We start from the raw sequence: 19,969 nt of genomic DNA on the forward strand, positions 1-19,969 counted from the left end.
GAACAGCCCGCCCCGAGCACCCCGCTGAGCGGGAAGGCGATCCCCTCCTCCCCGAGTAAAGTCTAACACTTTTTATTGATATTTTTCCATCGGGATTCTCCAAAGGACTGACCCCCGGCCCGCCCCGCCGGGTCACGCGGGGTGACTCGGTCCCGCCGGAGGCGCCGCCCCGGGCCGGGGTCGCGGCGTGAGGGGACGGAGGGGGTGTAGTGCGCCCTCCCACGCGACAGGGGGCGCTGCAGCCGGCGGGCGCGCAGGGCTCCGCCGCCGCCGCCATCTCCTCGCTGAGCTCATAAAGGTGTCGCGCAGGTTCCGCCCGGGCTCGTCATTCCGCCGCCCCGGGCCCGGTGCCGCTGCCGTCGCCGCTGCTTCCCCTGAGCCGCGGCCCCCGCCCGCTCCCTCCCTCGTGGGGCTGCCGGTCCGCGTCAGCGGCCACCCCCCTCCCGCACCGGCCCGCCGGCAGGCGCCGGTTGTGCCCTCCCCGCCCCTTCCTCCCCTGTCTTCCCCTCACCCCCCCTCCCGCCCGGCCCCTCTCCCGCCGGCCGAGCCCCGGAGCGCCGCCGCCGCCGGGGTGTGAGCGGGGCCCGGCGCCGTGCCGGGCCGTCCCTCGCCGGCGGGGCCATGGCCGCGAGCGCCAAGCGGAAGCAGGAGGAGAAGCACCTGAAGCTGCTGCGGGAGATGAGCAGCCTCCCGCCCAACCGCAAGTGCTTCGACTGCGACCAGCGGGGCCCCACCTACACCGACATGACCGTGGGCAGCTTCGTGTGCACCTCCTGCTCCGGCATCCTGTGAGTGAGTGCGGGAGGGGACCGCCGGCTCCATCCCCCCGGCAGCGGTGACCTCCGCCCCCGGCCGCCGGGGCACGCGTCCGCAGGGCGGCGGCGGCGGCCGGGCGGTGCAGCCCCGCCGCGGGTCTCGCAGCGCCGCCGCTCCCCCCGCGCTCGCCCTTCCTGTTGCCGGCTTGGCCACGTCGGAGGACAGCGGGCAGGGGGCTCTCCCGGGGAAGGGGGGGAGGCCGTCGGGAGACTTTCCCGGGCGCGTTCGCTGGAAATCCCCGTCGGAGCCCCCGGTGCGGAGGTGGCCGCCTCTGGCAGGGTGTGCGGCGCTGGGGCGCACGGCAGCCCCGCGGCCCCGAGATGGTCCTGGGGAGGCTTCTCCGGCACGCAGGGGGAGCGCGCACGGGCAGCCCGAGCACCACCGCCCCACGGAAGTGTCGGAGGGGTGGTTCATTAAGCAAGTGTACGATAATACTTGTGGAAAGGGAAGGGGCACGTGGCCTAGCAGTTCACTGTCATGATAGCCTTGAAGATGCGAGGATACTAACCCTGTCGTGAATGCGTTTACAGATACTACTTTAACGTTAAGTTAAACCACCAGCATGGCTTTATGTGCATCGAGTTCTGCTTGGTGGTAGTTTTTAAGACAACCCTTTAAGCTCTGTCTCAGTCTATAAACTCCAGGCCCAATGGTTTAAGAGACTTGATCAGAAAAGTAGAAGCTGGCTGGGATTTTTTGACTTTACATCGACTATTTCCGACAAACTATATATATAAACCTGGGAAAGGGATTGGCTCTGATAAAGTGATTGCATTTTTCCTGTTCCTCATTCCTGTATGGGCCTTTCTACTACTCCTCCCTTTTCCACCCATCCTTCCCAGAGATAGTGTGTATGAAACTAAGAGATGAGGTCAGTCAGTTGTGAATTTCATCACATATTCATAATTTGGGAGAAAGACACCGCTGTCTTCAGTGCTGCTGTTTCCTTGGCTATATCTGTTTGCTTTTATATGATTCTGTAGCATTGTGACAATGGAATGGAGCAGAATCAGAGTAACCAAAGAAGTAATAAATAGTATGTCAGAGGATATGGATTGGTGTTTCTAAAAGGCATTCAGGAGCCTGAACTAATTTCTGTCCCCTTACTACCCCAAACAGCCCTTCCAAGTAAGGTCTTGTGTTTTAGAACAAAGTAGGTAATTATGTTGAAATGTAAAGTAAATATATTAGTTCTTTGCTTAATTTTCATGGAACAAACCGCCTTTTATACTAATAGACAGCTGATTAGACTTGGAGTTCTTCTACGTTATCTAGGCTTCTGAACAGACTTGATGCAAATACAGAAAATACATTTAGGTTGTGAAATTGAAAAGAGACTCTAGGTTTTCACACAAACATGCCACTCAATCAGCCAGCTCTGGCTATTGTTTGCTCTCTTAGCAAACTGTTATTTGTGCTGGCATGTGAAACTATTTTAAGCTACTGTACTGAGCTTATTTAATGGTTGCACATGTTCTTACTGGGTTAAACTGAAAGGGTGGTAAAGCTGCACCATGAGAGTGTTTGTCTTTATTTTTCAGGCTTCTTAACCTTAATAGACAAGTATATTGTGAATGCTGCTGAGATGCTTAGCGTGGGTTCAGAAGAGTCTGTTCCTTTTATCTGTTGGCTGGGAGGTAGGGACTACTAACACAGTCCAATTTACAGCAACCAAGAGGATGTACAGGCAGTGAAACAGCTCGTAAACAGGGGACAGCTGCCACTTGGTGTTGGCCATCATTTGGATGTTACCATGCTTAAAGGAGGAAGACTATCTGCAAAAACATGGTTAATGTATTGGTATTCCAATGAAACTCAAATGGCTTTTTCATTCTAAATATGCAGTGGTTTTGTCTTGCTGCAAAAAAGCAACTACAAACTATATGTTTGGTTCTTACAGCTAGTAACACCTACACTTACAGCTGGAGTAAATGACTATTAAGAGGACTGAGTTTCCCTCTAAAATAAATTTGGACTCATTCTTTCGTATCCACTTGGAAAAACTTCCATAAGTTGTGTGTGCAGGATCATATATATTGGTTAACACCTTATGACCTAGCCAGTGGCATGTTTATTTGTTAGTGATGAGACTTGGTGTAGGTCATGTCTGTTTCATAACTAGAAACTTATCTTTAACACTTCCATCAGAACAGTTCTTCAAACAACTTGTTTATTTCCAAATGCTTTTCACTGTAGAATTTCACGGTGTAGGGAAATGACTTGGGAACAAACAACATAATAGCAAATATAAAAGTACTGCTGCTTTTGTAGTTCTTAATGGCTGTTTGTGTTCTGCCTCATAGTACTTGCTTTACTGTAAGGTTTTAATAATCTTAGTACTTTATCTTGTTTATATGCTATGTGAATGACTTGCATTGCTTCTTGTTTTAATTATTTTTTTCTAATCTGGTACAGGAAGTATTCTTGAAGTCAAGTAGACCAGTTTTTTCAAGTATGAAGTGCTCAATGCAAGATTAAAATACTAGATTATTTTAGATTAAAAGAGATTAAAAAGTCTCTTTCAGAAAGGTTTCTCAATTAACTAAAAGTGATTGCTAACATCGGTATCATCTTAAATAAGCATGTTATTCTAGATACAGTTAACTCCAAGCTCTTTAAAACTGTAGTGTAACTTTTTTTACTAGTTTTCTGAAGTGTTTGTTCATTGTCCTGGCAAGGACTGTCTAGTCACATTCAAAATCTTAATTCTGGATCCATCCTGAATTTCCTTAAAGTATTTCATGTGTATCAAAAGAGCGATGCTATGTATTACTAGATTTAGCTTTAAAAACCTACTATTCCCTCTACTGTTTCCCAAAATAGTATGTCTACTTTTTCATATGCTGCTAAAAACAGTGACACAACTAGTGACTTTGCTAAAAAGATTCTTTCTGACTTAATGTTGAAGGTGAGTCTTGTCAAGTCAGAGGTGTGGGTGACAGGAGGTTTTTTCCATAGTACCTGGGCTTTAAGTGACCGGGTCAGATCAGGCTTACCAGAGCAGAAGTTTTGCTGTGCAAAATGGTGCATACAGGAGAAAGTTCATGCACAGTGGTGTGAATTTGCTTCCTCTTAAAATAGTTCCACTTGTCCCATGTTTAAATTCTTCGTGTGGGCAAAAAAAGTGTGCTAGCATCACACAAGGTAACTCAAGTTGTTGGTGTTGTACAAGAATCTAGGATATCTGGAATGACACACAATTTCTGCCCTGAGAGTGGGAGGAGGTGCTCTGGAGGAGCAGTGTGCTCAGGTCAAGATTACAGTCATACACCACAGGAAGATTTCTCTTTATTACAGCAAACCTGCATCTTGGGAAATGTTGGCAGGGAGATTATTTTGGTTTGACAGAAGTTCTTTGATTCAAAGGATTGTGTTGGTAGCTATGACTATTGTTTTCCTGGATGCTCCCATGTGGCCTGCTGACAGTGACATCCTTCCCTTTGTCTTATCAAATGCCTCTCTGCCTTGTATCTCAGCTGTCTGTGCATCTCTGCTTTCAAGTACTTCTGTAGCACTCGCAGTCAGCACGCTCCCAACTTTGGTAAAAAGAATATTTTTTTTAGTTCACCAACGGAAAATATCCCTGTTTAACAGTCTGCTTGCACATGCTTTGTATTATAGAATTTTTTTAATTTAATCTTGACTCTTTTTTGTATCTGCAGATGTGATAATTAAGGTACTCCTATCCTTTCTCTCACTGCTCTCTTAACTCCCTCTCAACTTATTTAGGAAGTCTCTTGTTCAGCAACAAGGAATGTTTAGAGCATAACAGGTACTTTGAGAAATGCTAAAGCCCTTTTATGCTAATTTTTTACAACTGTTGGCCTTCTTCTGGCTACTTGTAATGCTCCTAGTTGAAATTTTAAATTTAAAATTTTCATGGGTAGGAGACTTCTCTATCAGCCAGATAGAAGTATTTGATGGCTGATAGAATAGTAACAAACAATAACATCTCTGTGCAGTGGTGATAAATTATTGTTCTTTACCTAGAATCAGTTTAGCAGAAATTAAAAATGTTTAAATAAATAGTGCTAGAGTGAAGGTGATTGAGTTAGCATGACTTTTCAGTCCTTTTTTTCTTTTGGAGCATGTTTGGAAAATGACTCCATGTGTTCTGGGCCTCTGTGTATGTGTAAATATATTTTTTAAGGGTATTTTCTGTGTTACTATATTTCTTGTTTTCAGTTGCAAGGCAGGAGAGCAAAGGAAATGTGTCTATACCACATTGAACAGTGTGCAATTCAGAAGGAATGTTTGGTTATTTTTTAAGAAAAAACCAAAATTAACCTTAACTCTGCTTCAAAATGTGTGTATGAGTCGTCTGCTATTAAAAATAAATGAGCTTGTGAGATGGCGGAGGGTCTCCAGGGAGGTCTACAAGTATCAGGAATGGCCAGTGCTGCTCATATTCCTTTTTGCTAATTACACTAACCCAGAAATAATAATGAATGCTGTCACACTGGGTTTTCTGGTGCTTGTTTTCTGGACATCTGGGTGTGTGGGGTGCTCTGTGATGGCTCAGTATTGGACTTGCCTCATTAACTTCCTGCATTTTAGGGGATTTTGCTGGCTTAGGTTTGAGGTGTTGTTAAAATCTGATCCAGGGGACATGAGCAGCGTTGGGCAGCCGTCTGCCCACCATTCCTCCTCCGAGAGGGACCCTCTGTTCTGCCAGAGCTCACTCTTCACATTTTTCTCCCCTCCCAGCCCTAGCCTTTGCAGTCGGCTGCTCTGCCAACAATCACAAGTTCAACTATAATTTGCCGCTAAATTATGTTAGAAACAAATATCCACTGCTTGTTGACTGTGTTTTGAATGTTTAATGTTTCAACTGCCAGACTGCAGAATCCTGTGTCAGTGGCCTTAAAGCTTCCTTTGTTTGTGAGAGCACCAGTTTAACAATGCCCTCTGGAGAACAGAGGTCTCATGTTCTCTGAAGCTGCCCCTACGCTGAGCTGTGACTCAGTGAGGGTCAGTGGAGGAGACTCTCTGGGCTGGAATCTCTGGTCACAGTGCTCTTCCACAGAAATAATCGTTGCTGAGCGTGAAGAAGTTGGCAGTGATGAGTGGGATTCTCTGTGTGGGATGTTCTAGCTCTGGTGTGCTGGATAAGTGCAGATGGCAGAATTGTCTTACTCTGTCATCCTTCCCCAGGGCCTCTTGGGAGGAGAGAGCTGCAGTCTGCTTTAAGTGCTGAGGTGACGTTTGGTTGCTGCCTTCCCCAGGAGCTCTGTTGTAGGGAAGGGAGTAACTGGTACTGCTGCACAGGGGCAGCTTGCAAATACTTGTTCAGGGTCAATTTAAATTTAGGCATGGATAATTTGCACTAAGGGACTGCAATCCATTCGTCCCCTGTTAAATAGGGAGTATACTGTAAAGCATTATAATTGTGTGAAACACTTGTCAAATACAAGGAAAGAAACATTTTTCCTATGAAGAAGGAGATTTGGTAATTCCTCATAAGGGATAATTGTACTTGGCTGTCTACCAGTAAGCTTCCCCCATATGTAGATGAGGTGTTTGTGAATCATTTCGGTCATTAAATAGTCTCTGTAAGGTAAGGAAGGGTTCGTCCTTGAATCCTGTTTCAAAAATTGCACAACTGCTCTGTTTTAGGGAAATTCCAGGCAATTCATGGATGTCAGAAATCATAAAAAAAATAGTTAGCTGTTCTAATGGTAGAATCAAAGTAATTTATCTAAGGAAGATAATGCTTGGGCTGTGTTTGTGTGCAGCTTCTTGTCTTGAATTCCTTGTTTTGGGCTGACTTCTTAGGCTGCTTTAGCATAAGAGGAAGCTTTACATAGGTTCCCTGCATCCTTTGCCATATTCAATGGACATAAATACTTGAATGTACAGTATTGCAGCTTTATAGTTTGCTTTAGATTATGGCTGTTAAAGTTTTGTTCAGAATTTCCAATACCCCTGGACCAGACATGGTTCTGTGCTCTCTTTCCTCCTGCCAGACATCTGACACCTCTGTGGTGATCTGATCTTTAGGGGGGATGTCTTCCTTCTTTTAGCAGGATGGTGTAAGAGAAATGTGAATTCCTCTTATCCCATGTGGATATAGTGTGTATACCAGGAAACCTTATATGTCTGAACTCTTCACTGGAGAGAGAGGCATGGGGAAGTCTCTGGCGAGATTTAACAAAATGTTATCTAGGCCTCAACCACATTTAATATTGCTGCTTAATAGAGCTGAAGATACTGAAGATGTCAGTGTTTGCTGCTGTAAATGCTCTAAAGAGCCCTGGTTAGATCAGTGTAGAGTAGGTGAGTCTTAGAGAACTTGTGCAGTGCCTTGAAATTGCAAACACAGGTAAGACAGAGCACTTAAACTGTACTTACTGCAAAAAGGAATTTCCAGCAGGAGCTAGTGGGAAAGTTGAGATATACTGCCTGTGCTGAGAAACATGTGAATGTGTTAGTGAATAGCTCTGGCTTTTAAATACCCATTAAATAGTTTACAACTACCTAACTGTGCTGCTATTGTAATTACTAGGAGGAGAGTAAATTGAACAGACTAAGGTAGACAGAACTGCTTTTATGCTTACTGTAAAAGCAAGGGACAGTAATTGTCATATAACATTTGATGGAGCAGATAGATCTGTGTGAAGTGCCAAGTGGATGCCAGCTTTGTTTCTATGCTGTCACTCAATATGTGATGCTACAAGTGCCATTTAGTGAAATGTAATTACTTGCATGCACAGACTGAGAAGGTGTTTCTTTTAAAAGCCAAAAATAAGCAAAACCTAATCCTAGCACCAGCTCTGAAACAATGAATTTTAACTGCATAGAACTCCTACGGGTTTCTTTTAAATTACATCATCTTAAAATGAGAACTTACTTAAAAAAAACCTTAGATAATATTATAGTATTTTAATAAATGTAATTTATTTGTGATGTAGATGATACAGCTAGATGAAAGGTGTTAAATTAGTAACTTTAATTTACCAAGAAATTTAAATATTTTGAGAAGATAGTTTAATCAACTATCATAAAACCTCTCTCACCAACTTCAGTGAAACTTCTACTTGTCAACGTGCTGAACTGTGGAGTCAAATGTCAGCTGCTCTGATTTCAAAAGTTTGCTGAAGCAAATGGTATTCTGTAAAACAATTTTTCATATGCCTCTAGGTTTGGAAATGACTTCAGCTTTTAAGGTAGTCAAAATGACTGCATTTCTTAGCAAAATACAATTAATTGTTTATCCAAGTGTTTCAAACAGTGATTATCTCAAATTTGTTTTCTCATGAAACTTAGGCTAAAATGTTACTGCTTAGTGTTCTAACCCATATTCAACTTCTGATTAAAAATGTGGAATTCTTTAACACGGGATCAGAATTGTCTTACAGGTACACTTAAATTTAGGTGTGAAGGTGAATTTCCAAGCTAAATGCACAACAGTATTTTTCCCATTAGACTTACTTGGAAAACTTGAAGTGCTAAAATTTTTCTGCCAAAGTTGAATTTAATGTTAATATTTGGAATATCAGATTTTTGTCATAGGCTGTTCTGATGGGTAGCAATTTAATTTATAGCTAATGTTCTTGGGATAATCACAGAGTTTAAAGAAATCTACTGGCTGTCCTAAATTAGATGTCAGTGTTGTTTTGTTGTGGTTTTTTTCTTAAAAGCAATCTGAACCAAATTTAGAATTAAAAGTGTAGGGACAAATACAAGCAATACAATTGATTTCCTCAGCGATTTGTTAGGCCTGCATTGCATCCCTGGAAAGCTTTTTGTGTGCTCTGGTATCTCATGGTTAATGTATATGAATTGGTTTTTTAAGATGGTATTTCAGAAATCCAGGCCTGATTGACCTGAGTGTTAAACTGGCCCCTGGTATTGCCTGGGTGAGTGTCTCCAGTGCTTGGCACATGTGGGCTGGGATATTCTTGCATCCACTGGGCAAAGCACAGCTTGGCTTTGGTTGGAAGCAGTTGTGGGCAAAAGCAGTAGGTAGCGTGTGTTTAAAGGAGGAATTGGGAAAGAAAGCAAGCTTTTCTTGCCCTGGTGCTGTTGCTCAGCATGTTTTCTCTCTGTGCTCGCAGGCTGTGGCTGAGCTGGGTTTGACAGTGTCAGGCTGTGGCAGCACAAATGCCCGGTGTGCTGCTGGCCCTGCTGTGGCAGCCTGGCATGGGTGTGAGAGTGCTGCCAGTCTGGGCTTCAGGCAGAGCTGCTCACCTTTGCAGCTGTGGCATTAGCAATGCTATCTCTCATGTGAGAACATGCTAAAACCAGTGTCTTTTTGCTTTTGTTCTGGTTACTTCTGTAGTGTTCAGGAAGAGGAGTAAGCCCCTGTGAATTCTCAGGGGCGAAAAGTAAACTATAAAAATATGCTGTGAGAAGACAGGAAATGTAGGTGAAAGCAAGAGAAAAATACTGAGCTGGGCAGTTTAGCTTGAGGAAATCTAGTTACTGTGTAGAAGTAATAAGAGATCAAAGTATGGAAAGATTTGGAGGAAAAGGAAGCTACAACCAAGAAACCCAAGAGTGAGAGACAAAAGGTGGAGGCAAGGGTGAAGCAGATTAGGATTTAAAAAAAGTCTAATTTTGTTTTCCTAAATTTGCATAGAAGGTGCCTGAGTGACTTTGTTTGGGCAATTGTGCGTATTGGTCTCCCCAGAAGTTTTGTTACTCAGCTTTGTTGTATACTAAGTGTTACTTGAGGAGAGCTTACACAGCCTTAAGTTGTATGGCAGTACCAAGAATGAGTGTGCTTTACAGAGATGGCTCCTGATTTTAAAACTGTCTGACTTCTAACTGCAGTGTTAAACGTGGTTGTATGATGACAAATTTCCCAAGGGCTGAACACCTCTTTCTTCTTTCAGGCGGGGCTTGAATCCACCCCACAGAGTGAAGTCGATTTCAATGACTACGTTCACACAACAGGAAATAGAATTTCTGCAGAAACATGGAAATGAAGTAAGTATTACTTGGAGAATAAAGTGGGTTTGGCACTTTAGTATTAAAGTTGAAAACACTACTTAAGGAAAACTTAGGGTTTTTTGTTTGGGTTTTTTTTTTGGCAAAAGCTAGGCAGGAGTCTTTTGAAGCCAACATTATTTGAAATGAGGCCTCTGAAGAGCTTGTTTCATTGGGTAGCTGATCATCATCAATGTTATTGCCCAACCCAGACAATCCAGATTCACATGATCAGTATTTCTGAATTGGGTTTTCTTTTGATTTTGCATAAGGCAATAGGCAGCCACCTTTTTTTTCCCTGTAAGCTCAGAACTTGAAACTGACCACAGCAGTATTTCCTGAAAGAGTGTACTGTGCCAAAAATAAATACAAAAGTACAGCTTGTAGCTGTATTTCTTCACACTTGGTGTCAGAAAGTCTTCTAGTAGTTTTAATACTTAATAAAATAATAATAAAGAATTAATTTATAATTAATAATAAATAATTTAAATACTTAATAAAAGTATATCCATATATTTGTGTATGTGTGTTAAAGTATATCCATATTGAATGTTCTTGGACAGAGGAAGGAAAGGGAGAAATTGTTATCTGGTGAGTAGTTTGTGGCAGCTTTGAAGGAGACAAGTTCTAGCATACTGACTTTTTGTTCCTTTTAATAGAAGAAAAAATCTGAGGTAAATGTTGGATTGACTCTGTGGGAATACATGGAGGTGTTGAGCCCTGGATGTGGCTATTGCTGACTTCAGTTTGAGGGTGAAGTTTGTGTTTTAATAACATGCTGTAGACTTGAGGATTTTAGAGGCAGATTTTGCCTCTGTTCAAACTAGATAAGGTTCTGCTTCACATTGATTGCATCTGTACCCTGTTTAGTAGAACTATTGATTGTAGGCTAGAGTGTGTTTTATTAGTGAGCTTTTGTGAACCTTTGTGAGGATAAATCCCATCATTCAGTAAAATGCTGATACTTAACTTTCTTAAAGTTGGTCCATTCATAACTGTCAGGTTGAAGAATGAAAACAGAAGTAGTAATTTCTTTTTCTGCCCTGGTAAACATGTGTTATTTGTTGAAATGACTGTTAGTGGCTGATTCCTTTAGACAGAGCTAGAACAAGGCCTGAACTCTCCCAGACTTTATAAATACTCTTGATGGCTTGGTTGGGCTTTTTAAAACTGTAGAGCATTGCATATGTGTGTGTATATGTATACAGCATATATTAGTCAGTACTACTGACTTTTTGCATAAGGAAATTTAATAAAGAATCATCTGTGGATTCACATAGAATGTGTTGGAGGCTCTTTCCATAAGATTAGATTGTAAGCTTCAGCTTTGCTTTAAGCTTCACAAAGTGTAAAGGAAAACATGTGTTTGTAGCTCCCTCCCTGTATTTGTTTTAATTTCATTTCTTACTAAACTTGCTATGTCTAGAGATTGCTATGAGTTTGTTTTCACTGATCTGGAACCTTAAGTGATCCCTTCTCAACTGATTAGTGTGGCTGTCCTTCTCATAGCCATGACTAGTCTGCTAATCATAATGATTTAGTAGATATATAGTTTATTATTGACATAAAAAAATCACAGACCTCTGCAGTGCTACTCTGTTGTGAAAGCAGAGGTCTTTGCACTTGTAGTACTCTACTTAAAGAATTGTAATGATTTAAATGAGCTGCCTCCTAAATGAAGATGTCCTTCTGAGTTTAGTTTTAGGTTGTTGATAATTGTTTTAATTCTTAAGTAAAGCTGAATAGACACACTGTAAGTGCCAATGGACATTTTTAGGAGTACTCAAATATTGAACAGAAATGATTATTGTTTTAAACACTGTTAGAAGTTTAAAACCTAGTTAAACATGTTGTTGTACTTTATGTTGCAGTAGTTAAATAGGCATTTTGTTTTCTCTTGTTAGTATTGGACTTTGGAATACTTATCTGCAGATAAGATACTGTATTGGACAGAGGAAATTCATCTGACAAAAACCCTCCATTTTTCTGCTTAGCTTACTGTTCAGTGTAGGAGGCTTTTGGAAGAAAGGAAATTGCCTGAAATAAGACTTTTCAAACATGGAATTGTCCAATGTTGCAATATGAACAGTTAGAATAATTTTACAGTGATACATTTTAAAAGAAGCCCAACTTTTTTTGGCAATCGATCATGCTTAACTTCCATTTTTCTGTAACTTCTAATATACTTTCATTCCAACTTTCTTGTTCTAGTCTTTCTCCAGCATGGCCCAGGCCTCTGTGATAACCTTTCTTGCTTCCAGATGAGTGGGTCATGGTTGTACAATAGGGATCTTGTTCTGAATACAAAGTAAAATAGCAAGAAAACTTCCATGAGATAAAGTAGTTAAGGTGCTGAGTTGTTCTTAAAGGAAGTAATTTTCCATTCTCATTTAAAGGGTATTTATAAGGTCAGTGTATTGTATGAGGTTGAAGTCCTCTAAAACAACCCACCACCCAAACTAAACAAAGAAAAAACCCCAAAATGCTTCATAATATTTTAAATACCAACTTTTCCCCAGTTGTTGTAAATGACCCTCTTTGTGGCACACGTGGGTGAAACATTCAGTTACTGAAAGGCTTCTGCAAAGCAGCTGCTTCAGGGAGAGATTATGCAGAGCAGTTCTTCCTTAGGTGAGGCACCATCTTCTTCCCCATATATGCACATTCTAAGAAATTTCTGGCACAGGTAGCTTGAAAATTATTAAATTATTTTTAATGAGTTTTTAGTGCTTCAAAGAAAGTCTTAAATCCTTATACTGTATTAGAAGACACCTATATTTTGGTGTTGCTGACTCATCTGGAGGTATAAACAGCTGACCAGTCTCCAGTTTTGCTTATGTTGGGATTAGGTCACTGTAGCAAGAATGGAGGCATCTTCCAGCTGACATTCCTGAAGTGCCTTCTGAAATCCTTTTGAAGGATAAAGGCAGTTCTGACTCACTGGGTAAGGTTTTTTGTCTCCTTGCTGTCCTCATGAAGAGCAGTGTGAGGTATTTTCACATTTTCTCATTAGGAATAACGAGGAGAGAGTGAAATGGAGATGTGTCTGTTTGAATACTCATCCTCAAATGATGCTGGTGCTGATTTGGCCTCTGATTCAGTTGTGCAGTGGTAGTAGGAAGTGAACTTGCTCTTTGAAGAAAGTGGAGGTGGTGCTAATCTCCTGTTGCCATTAGAGCTGTGAATATTTATTCAGAAACTTTTCTCCTAAGATGAAGAATAGTATTATGAGGCAAACCAGTTACAGAGTTAATTTTTCTCCTACCCTTTTGAAAGATGACAGGTATTTTATAACCTTTCCAAATAACCCATTCTAATATGCATGTGGTTGAAGAAAAAGATCTTGATGGTCTTGGATTTAGAAAATCTCTGTTACTCTGGGGCAAAGACCATGTTTACCTGAGCAGAATACATGAAGGTATGCTCAGCTGCTTGCAGTTATTTTAATAGTGCTGAATTTTGGTGCCAATTTTCCTGACTCTCAATAGCACCTGTGCAAGTCCCTGTTTCCTGCACTCTTGCAGAACTGGCAGCAGTCTGAGCCTGGTTCAGAGCTGATGTTAGGTCAGACCAGAATGCTTCCCTAGAATCTCCTTTACTATGGAATGTGGCCTGGACACCCTGGAGATAAAGGAGCAGTCCTAAGCTGGAGCTGATGAGTGCTGACAGCACGAGCTGTGCAGTCAGGTGTCCTTGGAGTACATTGCTGGTTCTGCTAATACGATACAGAGATCCATGAGCTGATTGTGTGCAGAACAATGTCTTTGTTAGCTGGATTTACTGGCTTCACTCTGCTTATGAAGCCACTATAACTTCTGGACCCAAACTGCCTTTGAAATTAGTACTCTGGCAATATAAAATTCTTTTAACCTACTGAGATTAATGAATAATATTGACATCAGAAATGCAGGATTACTAAACAAAGCTATAACTTCCTTACATAAAGAAACTGTTTCCAAATCTTTCTTCCTGTAGGGTGTTATATTTTGGAACATAGGTTTGTTGTGTGGTAATGTGCAGTTCTTTGCACTGCCAGCATTATATTTGGTACATAACTGAGGATATTTTATTGGCAGGGATGGGGAGAAGAAGAAATCTAATTTGGAATTTACCAGCCTCCTGAAAGGTATTATCTTGTTAGAGCTTTTTAAACTAGACTGACATATGTAATCTTCCTATGCAGTGGTATGTCTGGGTCTCCAGAAGTGTTGTAGGTCAAGTAGTGTGCTTTTTCCTACATTGAAGTGCAGCTCCTATCAACACAAGGATGTGTCTTGTGAGAGCTTTTCCTTGCCTTGCTGCCTTCATCACATACAGGAGCAGGAGGCTTAATGAGCAAGAACTTAACTTTGCTGGCCTGACAGAATTTTTACTCTTCCTGACTAGCCCAGCTGTGCTAAGAGGAGTTTCTGAAGTGTGGTGGCTCAATGTGTTGTGTAAGCAGAAGGCCTTTGTCTCTCCCGTATCCGCCTTTCCCCACACACTGGAGATCTCTATCAGTGAAATAGTTAGAACGTGGCAAAGCTTTGTTTCATACTTGAAATACAAAGCACTGGACTAGAAATAACTGAAGTCTCAGATTCTCAGTGTTTCTGCAAAATTTAGTGGATAGTGCTGATTCTTTTCTTAAGTAGCAGTTTTTTAGTAGGCCTATTCTTTCCTACTTGCCCAACTCTAAAAGCACACAGGAAAAATCCCCAAAACATGTGAACAAATATAAAGCAAAACAAAAGCTAAACTTTTGTGGAAATCAGGTACATGTATTTCCTTTTAGTCTTTGAGCCCTTCTTGGAACTCCTGAAAGCATGAAATGTTACTGGAGGCTGGGTTTTAAACCAGAAACCTTTCTGATTAACTTTGTGGTGTGCCAGATGTGCACTGAATGGGATGTGTTCTTTATTGCTTTCTGTCAAAGCTGAAAACAAAGGTAATTTCTCAAAGCATAGGACTGCAAATGTAAATGACGTATGGAAAACCTGATGTATGGTAAATATAATTACCATGGGAAAAACAGTTCTCCCTCAGATGGAATAGCTGTGGAGTGCATATTCAGGGAAACCAATGCAATGAAGAGAAATATAGGTAAAGGCTTTATTATAACATACAATATGCACTTGGCCCAATTTCTCCTTTCAATGATATATTTAAGTTACAGAAACTCACAGTTTCTGCCTTGCTACCTCCTGGGTTTTTATCTAGGTCAGGGTGAGTAGGTTGATGCTGGTTGTGATTCTCTTTCCCTCTTTACCTCATGCTGTACTTGCTGATCTAATTCTGAACGTCCCAGTATCTGGTTGCCAAGTGTCTGATGACATCCCTTGCAGGACTGGAGCTTGTTGGCAGAGGACAGGTACTATCCTTCCCAAAGCAGTTGTAAAGGGATTCTCATGAACTCTTAAATTCCATGAAGACAACTGCTGAATCTTGGTATCTACTTATTGTTATCTGACAAGGTAAAACTTTGCTTTGTCTTGATTTTTGCAGCCCCCAGAGTGTAGTAGGGGCAAAACTTCAAAGTATTGCTTCTGTCAAGCCTTCAACAAAAGTAGACTTTCAAATGCTGCATACGCTTAGTCATTCTGACTTCAATGCTCTCCTTTTTTTTTCCCCTGCTCTGTTGGTGAACCAGTGGGACATGGACTAATTATACTTTTCAGGGACAGTGGACAATGATTATGGATTGTTGGATAAGTTCCACTGTTTCCAGGGGCTTCCACATAACTTGAATGTTTACTCTTGGCTTCAGCTTGTCAGGCTCTTCTCTAAGTAGAGCATTTTATTTGATAGAGCTGTGGTTATCAAAAGGAGGGGTATAGCAAAGCTTTCAGCAAATAAACAGAGCTTTTGAGCACAGGCTTATTGGTGCTGCTGTTGCAGAAAGAACAATATTAATATTAAATGGCTGAACCAGAGTATTCCCAAGGAGATGGTGCAATGTAGAAGGATTTCAGAAAGTCATAGAATTTTTAGGCCCACTACCTTAATAGTAGTGTTGTGTAATTGTGTGGTGAGTTGGGATGATGGTTCATATATTATCTGTAAAAGCAAAGGAATGAGTAATTTTGTTAAAATGGGACTGAAGATGTGTCATACAACTTCAGCAGTAGCATTTTCTGAATGAGCTCTGCAAGTGTGACTTATATATAGAGCTGTTAGAGGGGTGGTTTGGAATACATGCTCCTTGGGATATCAAATTCAAATTTCTCAAACATATGTTTTCAAAATTACTTAAAATTGAGAACAATTACATCCTTGGATTTTTTTTTCAGATAGTGAATTTGTATTAAATAAGAAGAAAACTGTATTTAGTATTGCTGGCTTAAGGCCTGGGTTTGTGCAGGTTTACCTTTGCTTTAATGTCGTTTTGCAGTTTCTCCCTGCTCCCATGTCCTGCAAGTAATGCCCTGCAAGAGTCAGCACATGCTGTGGATAGCTGTGCTGAGTAACTGTGTGAGTAACTGTGCTGTTGGGGTGTCCTGCCTGGGCAGCTCTTGGGCCAGACAGAACATAGCACTGAAGCTTATGATGAGGTATTGGCAACTAAAGTTGCCAGTCTCATCTTTCTATAGTTGTTTTTTTATAGCTATTTTTTTTTTATTGTTGTAATGAATCTTATGGAATATTAATCCCAATATTTCCGGGTGGGATGTGCCTGGCCTCGTCTGACCCTTGCTGCTGGGCCAAAGGTGGCAGCTGTGGTGTTTCACCTCAGAGACACCTTTGGCCAGCTGGGTGCTGCAGCTGGGCACTCAGAACAAATCCAGGCATGGTAGGAACTCAGTTTACCTCTGGTGGAAAAGGTTCAGGCGACGGTGAAGAGAAACCGGAGAGGATTCTATCGCAGAGTTTTAATCCAGAGTTTTATTCCAGGATGACAGACCTCTGAATGTGCTAACAGCTCCCAACAGAATCCAGACCACATGGTCTCGTCTCCCTTTAAGCCCCGGGGACAGGGGGAGGGGAAGGGACAGGTGAGGCTCAAGGGATGAAGGCACTTGGACAGGCCAATGAGCCCGGACCTGACGGCATCTTTTGCACTTCTGCCAACCACACGACACCCTTGCTGGAATGTTAAGATTGATGGACAGCTCTTAGCAGGAGGGCAAAGGGGAAAGGAGAGGTTGACACACCTGAGGGGTTGGGATAGGTGAAACAGGAAATGGCATCACACTGCAACAGAATCTTTTGGTATCTATCCAATTCAGATGGTGATTAGTAGGGAGTAATCTGGCTACCAAAGGTATAAATGCTGAGTAATCTTCCCCCATCATAAACAGCAAGTTGTATGGCATAAGTTTTCCTGATATTTATCACAAGAGTAACTTTTGAATAGCTTTGAAGCAAAAAATGTGATGACCTGATCAATAAAAATTAAGCAAAAAAAAAAATTTCTCACAGCAAACTCCTTTCTTTGCACAAGATTCAGGACTGTTGGTGACTTACCTTAAAATGACTATGGACAGATAGCCACTTCAAGAAAACACAATTACGTGATGTGACTTCTGTCTCTGTCAACACTATTTTTTAAATTTTATTTTTCAATTTCATTTCATCCTGTGGTATTGCACAGCTCTCTGCCATTTGTGTTTTTTTAGATGGCTGAAAATTGTTCTGTGGTTCACTTGAAGCATAATCAATGCAGTGTTGTGGATCCCTGTCAAGTCAGATGATGGTAGCAGAAGTATAGCTAGACAGAGCACCCAGGTCACCAGCAAACAAGTGAAGACAATGAGCCTTTATTGGGCTCTGAATGGCTGCTGATGTTCAAAGCATTGTGTGCTGCTTCAGACAGAAATATGTGCCTTTCCCTGGTTTCTGGTGTGATTCTAAAACTTCATAAGATACGGCTTTCCAAAGGACTTAAGTCAGAATTGTGTAGGTTGGAAAAAACCTTTAAGATCATCAAGCCCAACTGTAGTAGGAAGACAAAACAGCCTTTTTTGGCATAAGCATGGTCTGAAATGCCCTTAGGAGGATGTGATTTACCCTTGGTATTCCAGTCATGTTGTACAGCCACTTACAATCTTATGGTTTCTTTCCATCATTCCCACTAATCCAAACTACTCTTATCTATTGTGGGTGGCCGATTTTGGTTTAAGACTGGTCCATTTTAAGAACATTTAAGAAATTGTACTTCCTCTGATAACTCTTTAGGTTAAGAAATCTAGGTGGAATTTAATTTGCATTTGGTGTGGTAAATGTTTTACCCTGCGTTGGTACAGCTCCTGCAGTCAGACTCTGGTACAATGAGAATGTCTTGCTGAAGTGTGTGTGACTAAGTAGGTTCTTTGGCTTAGTGGTTCTCCATTAATAAAACTGGTAGTAGAATTGGTTGCCCATTAGTAAAACTGTTGTCTGTGCTACCAGCAACAGAAGAACACAGAGTGCCTGGCAGTTTGTTTAAATTAATTATAGTAGTGACTTAAGGCATATTTCACTTGTTACTTCCTTTTGTGGTTAGGTATTTAGAAGGAATTAGTTGCTCCAGGAAACACTTTTGGAAGCCTGAAAGGTTTTCTGAAGGCTTGCAGAAATTGCAGTGCAAGGGCAAGAGCTGATGCCTTTAAGAAGCTTGCATCATTTTAAAGGAACAGGTGTTTGTTCAGCACAGTCCTCCTCCGTTCCTGTTTGCATATTCATAGAACTGGATCTACTATGGCTCTGTAGCTGCTAATGATCTGAAGTCACACAGCCCCTTGTTTTCTGAGTCCTCACAGAAATTGCCTGTTGTGGTCATGATGGGCTGAGACATTGACACGGAGCTGTGGTGGTTTTAGTTTGTTTGTTTCAGGGTTTTTTGTTTGGTTTTCTTCCCCCCCTACTCCAAATGCTTAGGTACTTCAGGGGAAGATGAAGCAGAAAACTGGGAGGGAGAAACATGAAAAACTGGGTTGTGGTTTGTTGCTGTGAGTTGATCTCTAGATCTCAATGGTAGCAGTGACATGGTAATTGTGATGAGTTTCTTTGGTCTGACTTGTTTTGGATGGCAGGAGAAGGAGAATGGATGGTCTGGTATGGCTGGGGAAGAGGCCCTCCTCTGTCATTTGCCAGCACATCTCAGGCTGGATGCAAACTGATTATCATGGTAGAGCCCCAAGTGTTACAGGGCTGTGTGCAGAATCAAGTGGGGGCTGTTGTAACATTTGTCTTTCTGTTTGTTTGAAATTAAGTCCAATTTTTCTTCAGTGTTTCCTGATGTTCTTTCCAATATTGAAGTTGGGGTTGGGGAGGGACTGTGTAGATTTGAGCACCACCAACTCCTGCTGCTAGAGATTCTGTAAATAGCCGCAAGCAGGACTTCTCTTCCTCCTAGCAATCATATGACTGCTGCTTGTATAGTTATACTCACAAATCTAAGTATGGAAATACTACTGCTGGCTCACTTCAGGCTATTCACTGCAAGTTTAAAGCTACACACATAAATATTCTGACTTTATATATTTTGTCACCAAAAAGTAGTGAAAGATTGATACTGTTAAAACAGTGATTCTTGATTTTAGCTTTTACTTTAGAACAGACTTGTGACTTTTTTGACTAAGTTTGTCTTCTAATTTCGTATGAAGATGTATTAAACAAAAAATTAAGCTTCATTTTATCTATTACTATACTGTAAATGACTGTTTAATTTTGAGAACTCAAATCAGTGCATTGAACTTGATCCTGTTGTGGAGTACAATTGCAGAATGAATGCAAAGTTGCTGAGTTTGAGGTGGTAACTACTGATCTTAGCTCTAAATTAGCTCTATAAATACTCATTTAAAAATATCTTTTGATCATTAGATCTGTTTCCTGTTGTTGTTTGTCTCTATCCAGTAGATGATGATAATGTTGGTAATAAGGACTGTTAGGTGTTGAATATGTAATTGGACTATTTAGAGCTGAAACATCAAATATGAAATACATAGTTAGGATGTCTGCCTAATCTCTCTAATGCTGAGCAATCTTGGAAATGACCTATAAGATTTATCATGTTTGCCAAGTAGTTTGGGGAAGATGCTGAAGTGGGAGTATCACAGCTTCTACCTCGATTTGCCAACTTTCAGAGCAATCAGTTTTGCAGCTCTTGGTTGTTAGAGCCTGAAGGTCACTGGGGACAATGTTGAAAACCTGACACTTGCAGGGATAGAGGGCATGTTTGTAGTAGGCAGGTAGGAGGCATGGTCAGGGCTATTTCAGAAAGGGTGTGGGAAGAAAAGGTATGCACCATAAAAACAAAGCCTTT

The 19,969-nt window shown here is 41.4% G+C and overlaps 1 protein-coding gene across 12 annotated transcripts in view; it reads left to right on the forward strand.

The window, feature by feature from the left end:
* The first annotated feature begins 306 nt into the window (after positions 1 to 306).
* The window catches only part of AGFG1 (ArfGAP with FG repeats 1), a 36,345-nt gene continuing 16,682 nt past the window's right edge, over positions 307 to 19,969 (forward strand). For 4 of the 12 annotated variants that reach the window (XM_071437543.1, XM_071437545.1, XM_071437546.1 and 1 more), the window contains exons 1-2: positions 308 to 788; positions 9,654 to 9,747. In XM_071437543.1, coding sequence (XP_071293644.1) covers positions 622 to 788; positions 9,654 to 9,747 — 261 coding nt within the window. In that variant the 5' untranslated portion in view covers positions 308 to 621. Of the gene's footprint in view, positions 793 to 9,653; positions 9,748 to 19,969 lie in introns of all 12 variants that reach the window. The other 8 variants (XM_071437542.1, XM_071437544.1, XM_071437547.1 and 5 more) reach the window with 5 other exon arrangements.

The sequence above is a fragment of the Agelaius tricolor genome, unplaced genomic scaffold (assembly GCF_023055355.1).
Source record: "Agelaius tricolor isolate 1412-34295 unplaced genomic scaffold, bAgeTri1.0.p SCAF_12, whole genome shotgun sequence".
Lineage (NCBI taxonomy): Eukaryota > Metazoa > Chordata > Aves > Passeriformes > Icteridae > Agelaius > Agelaius tricolor.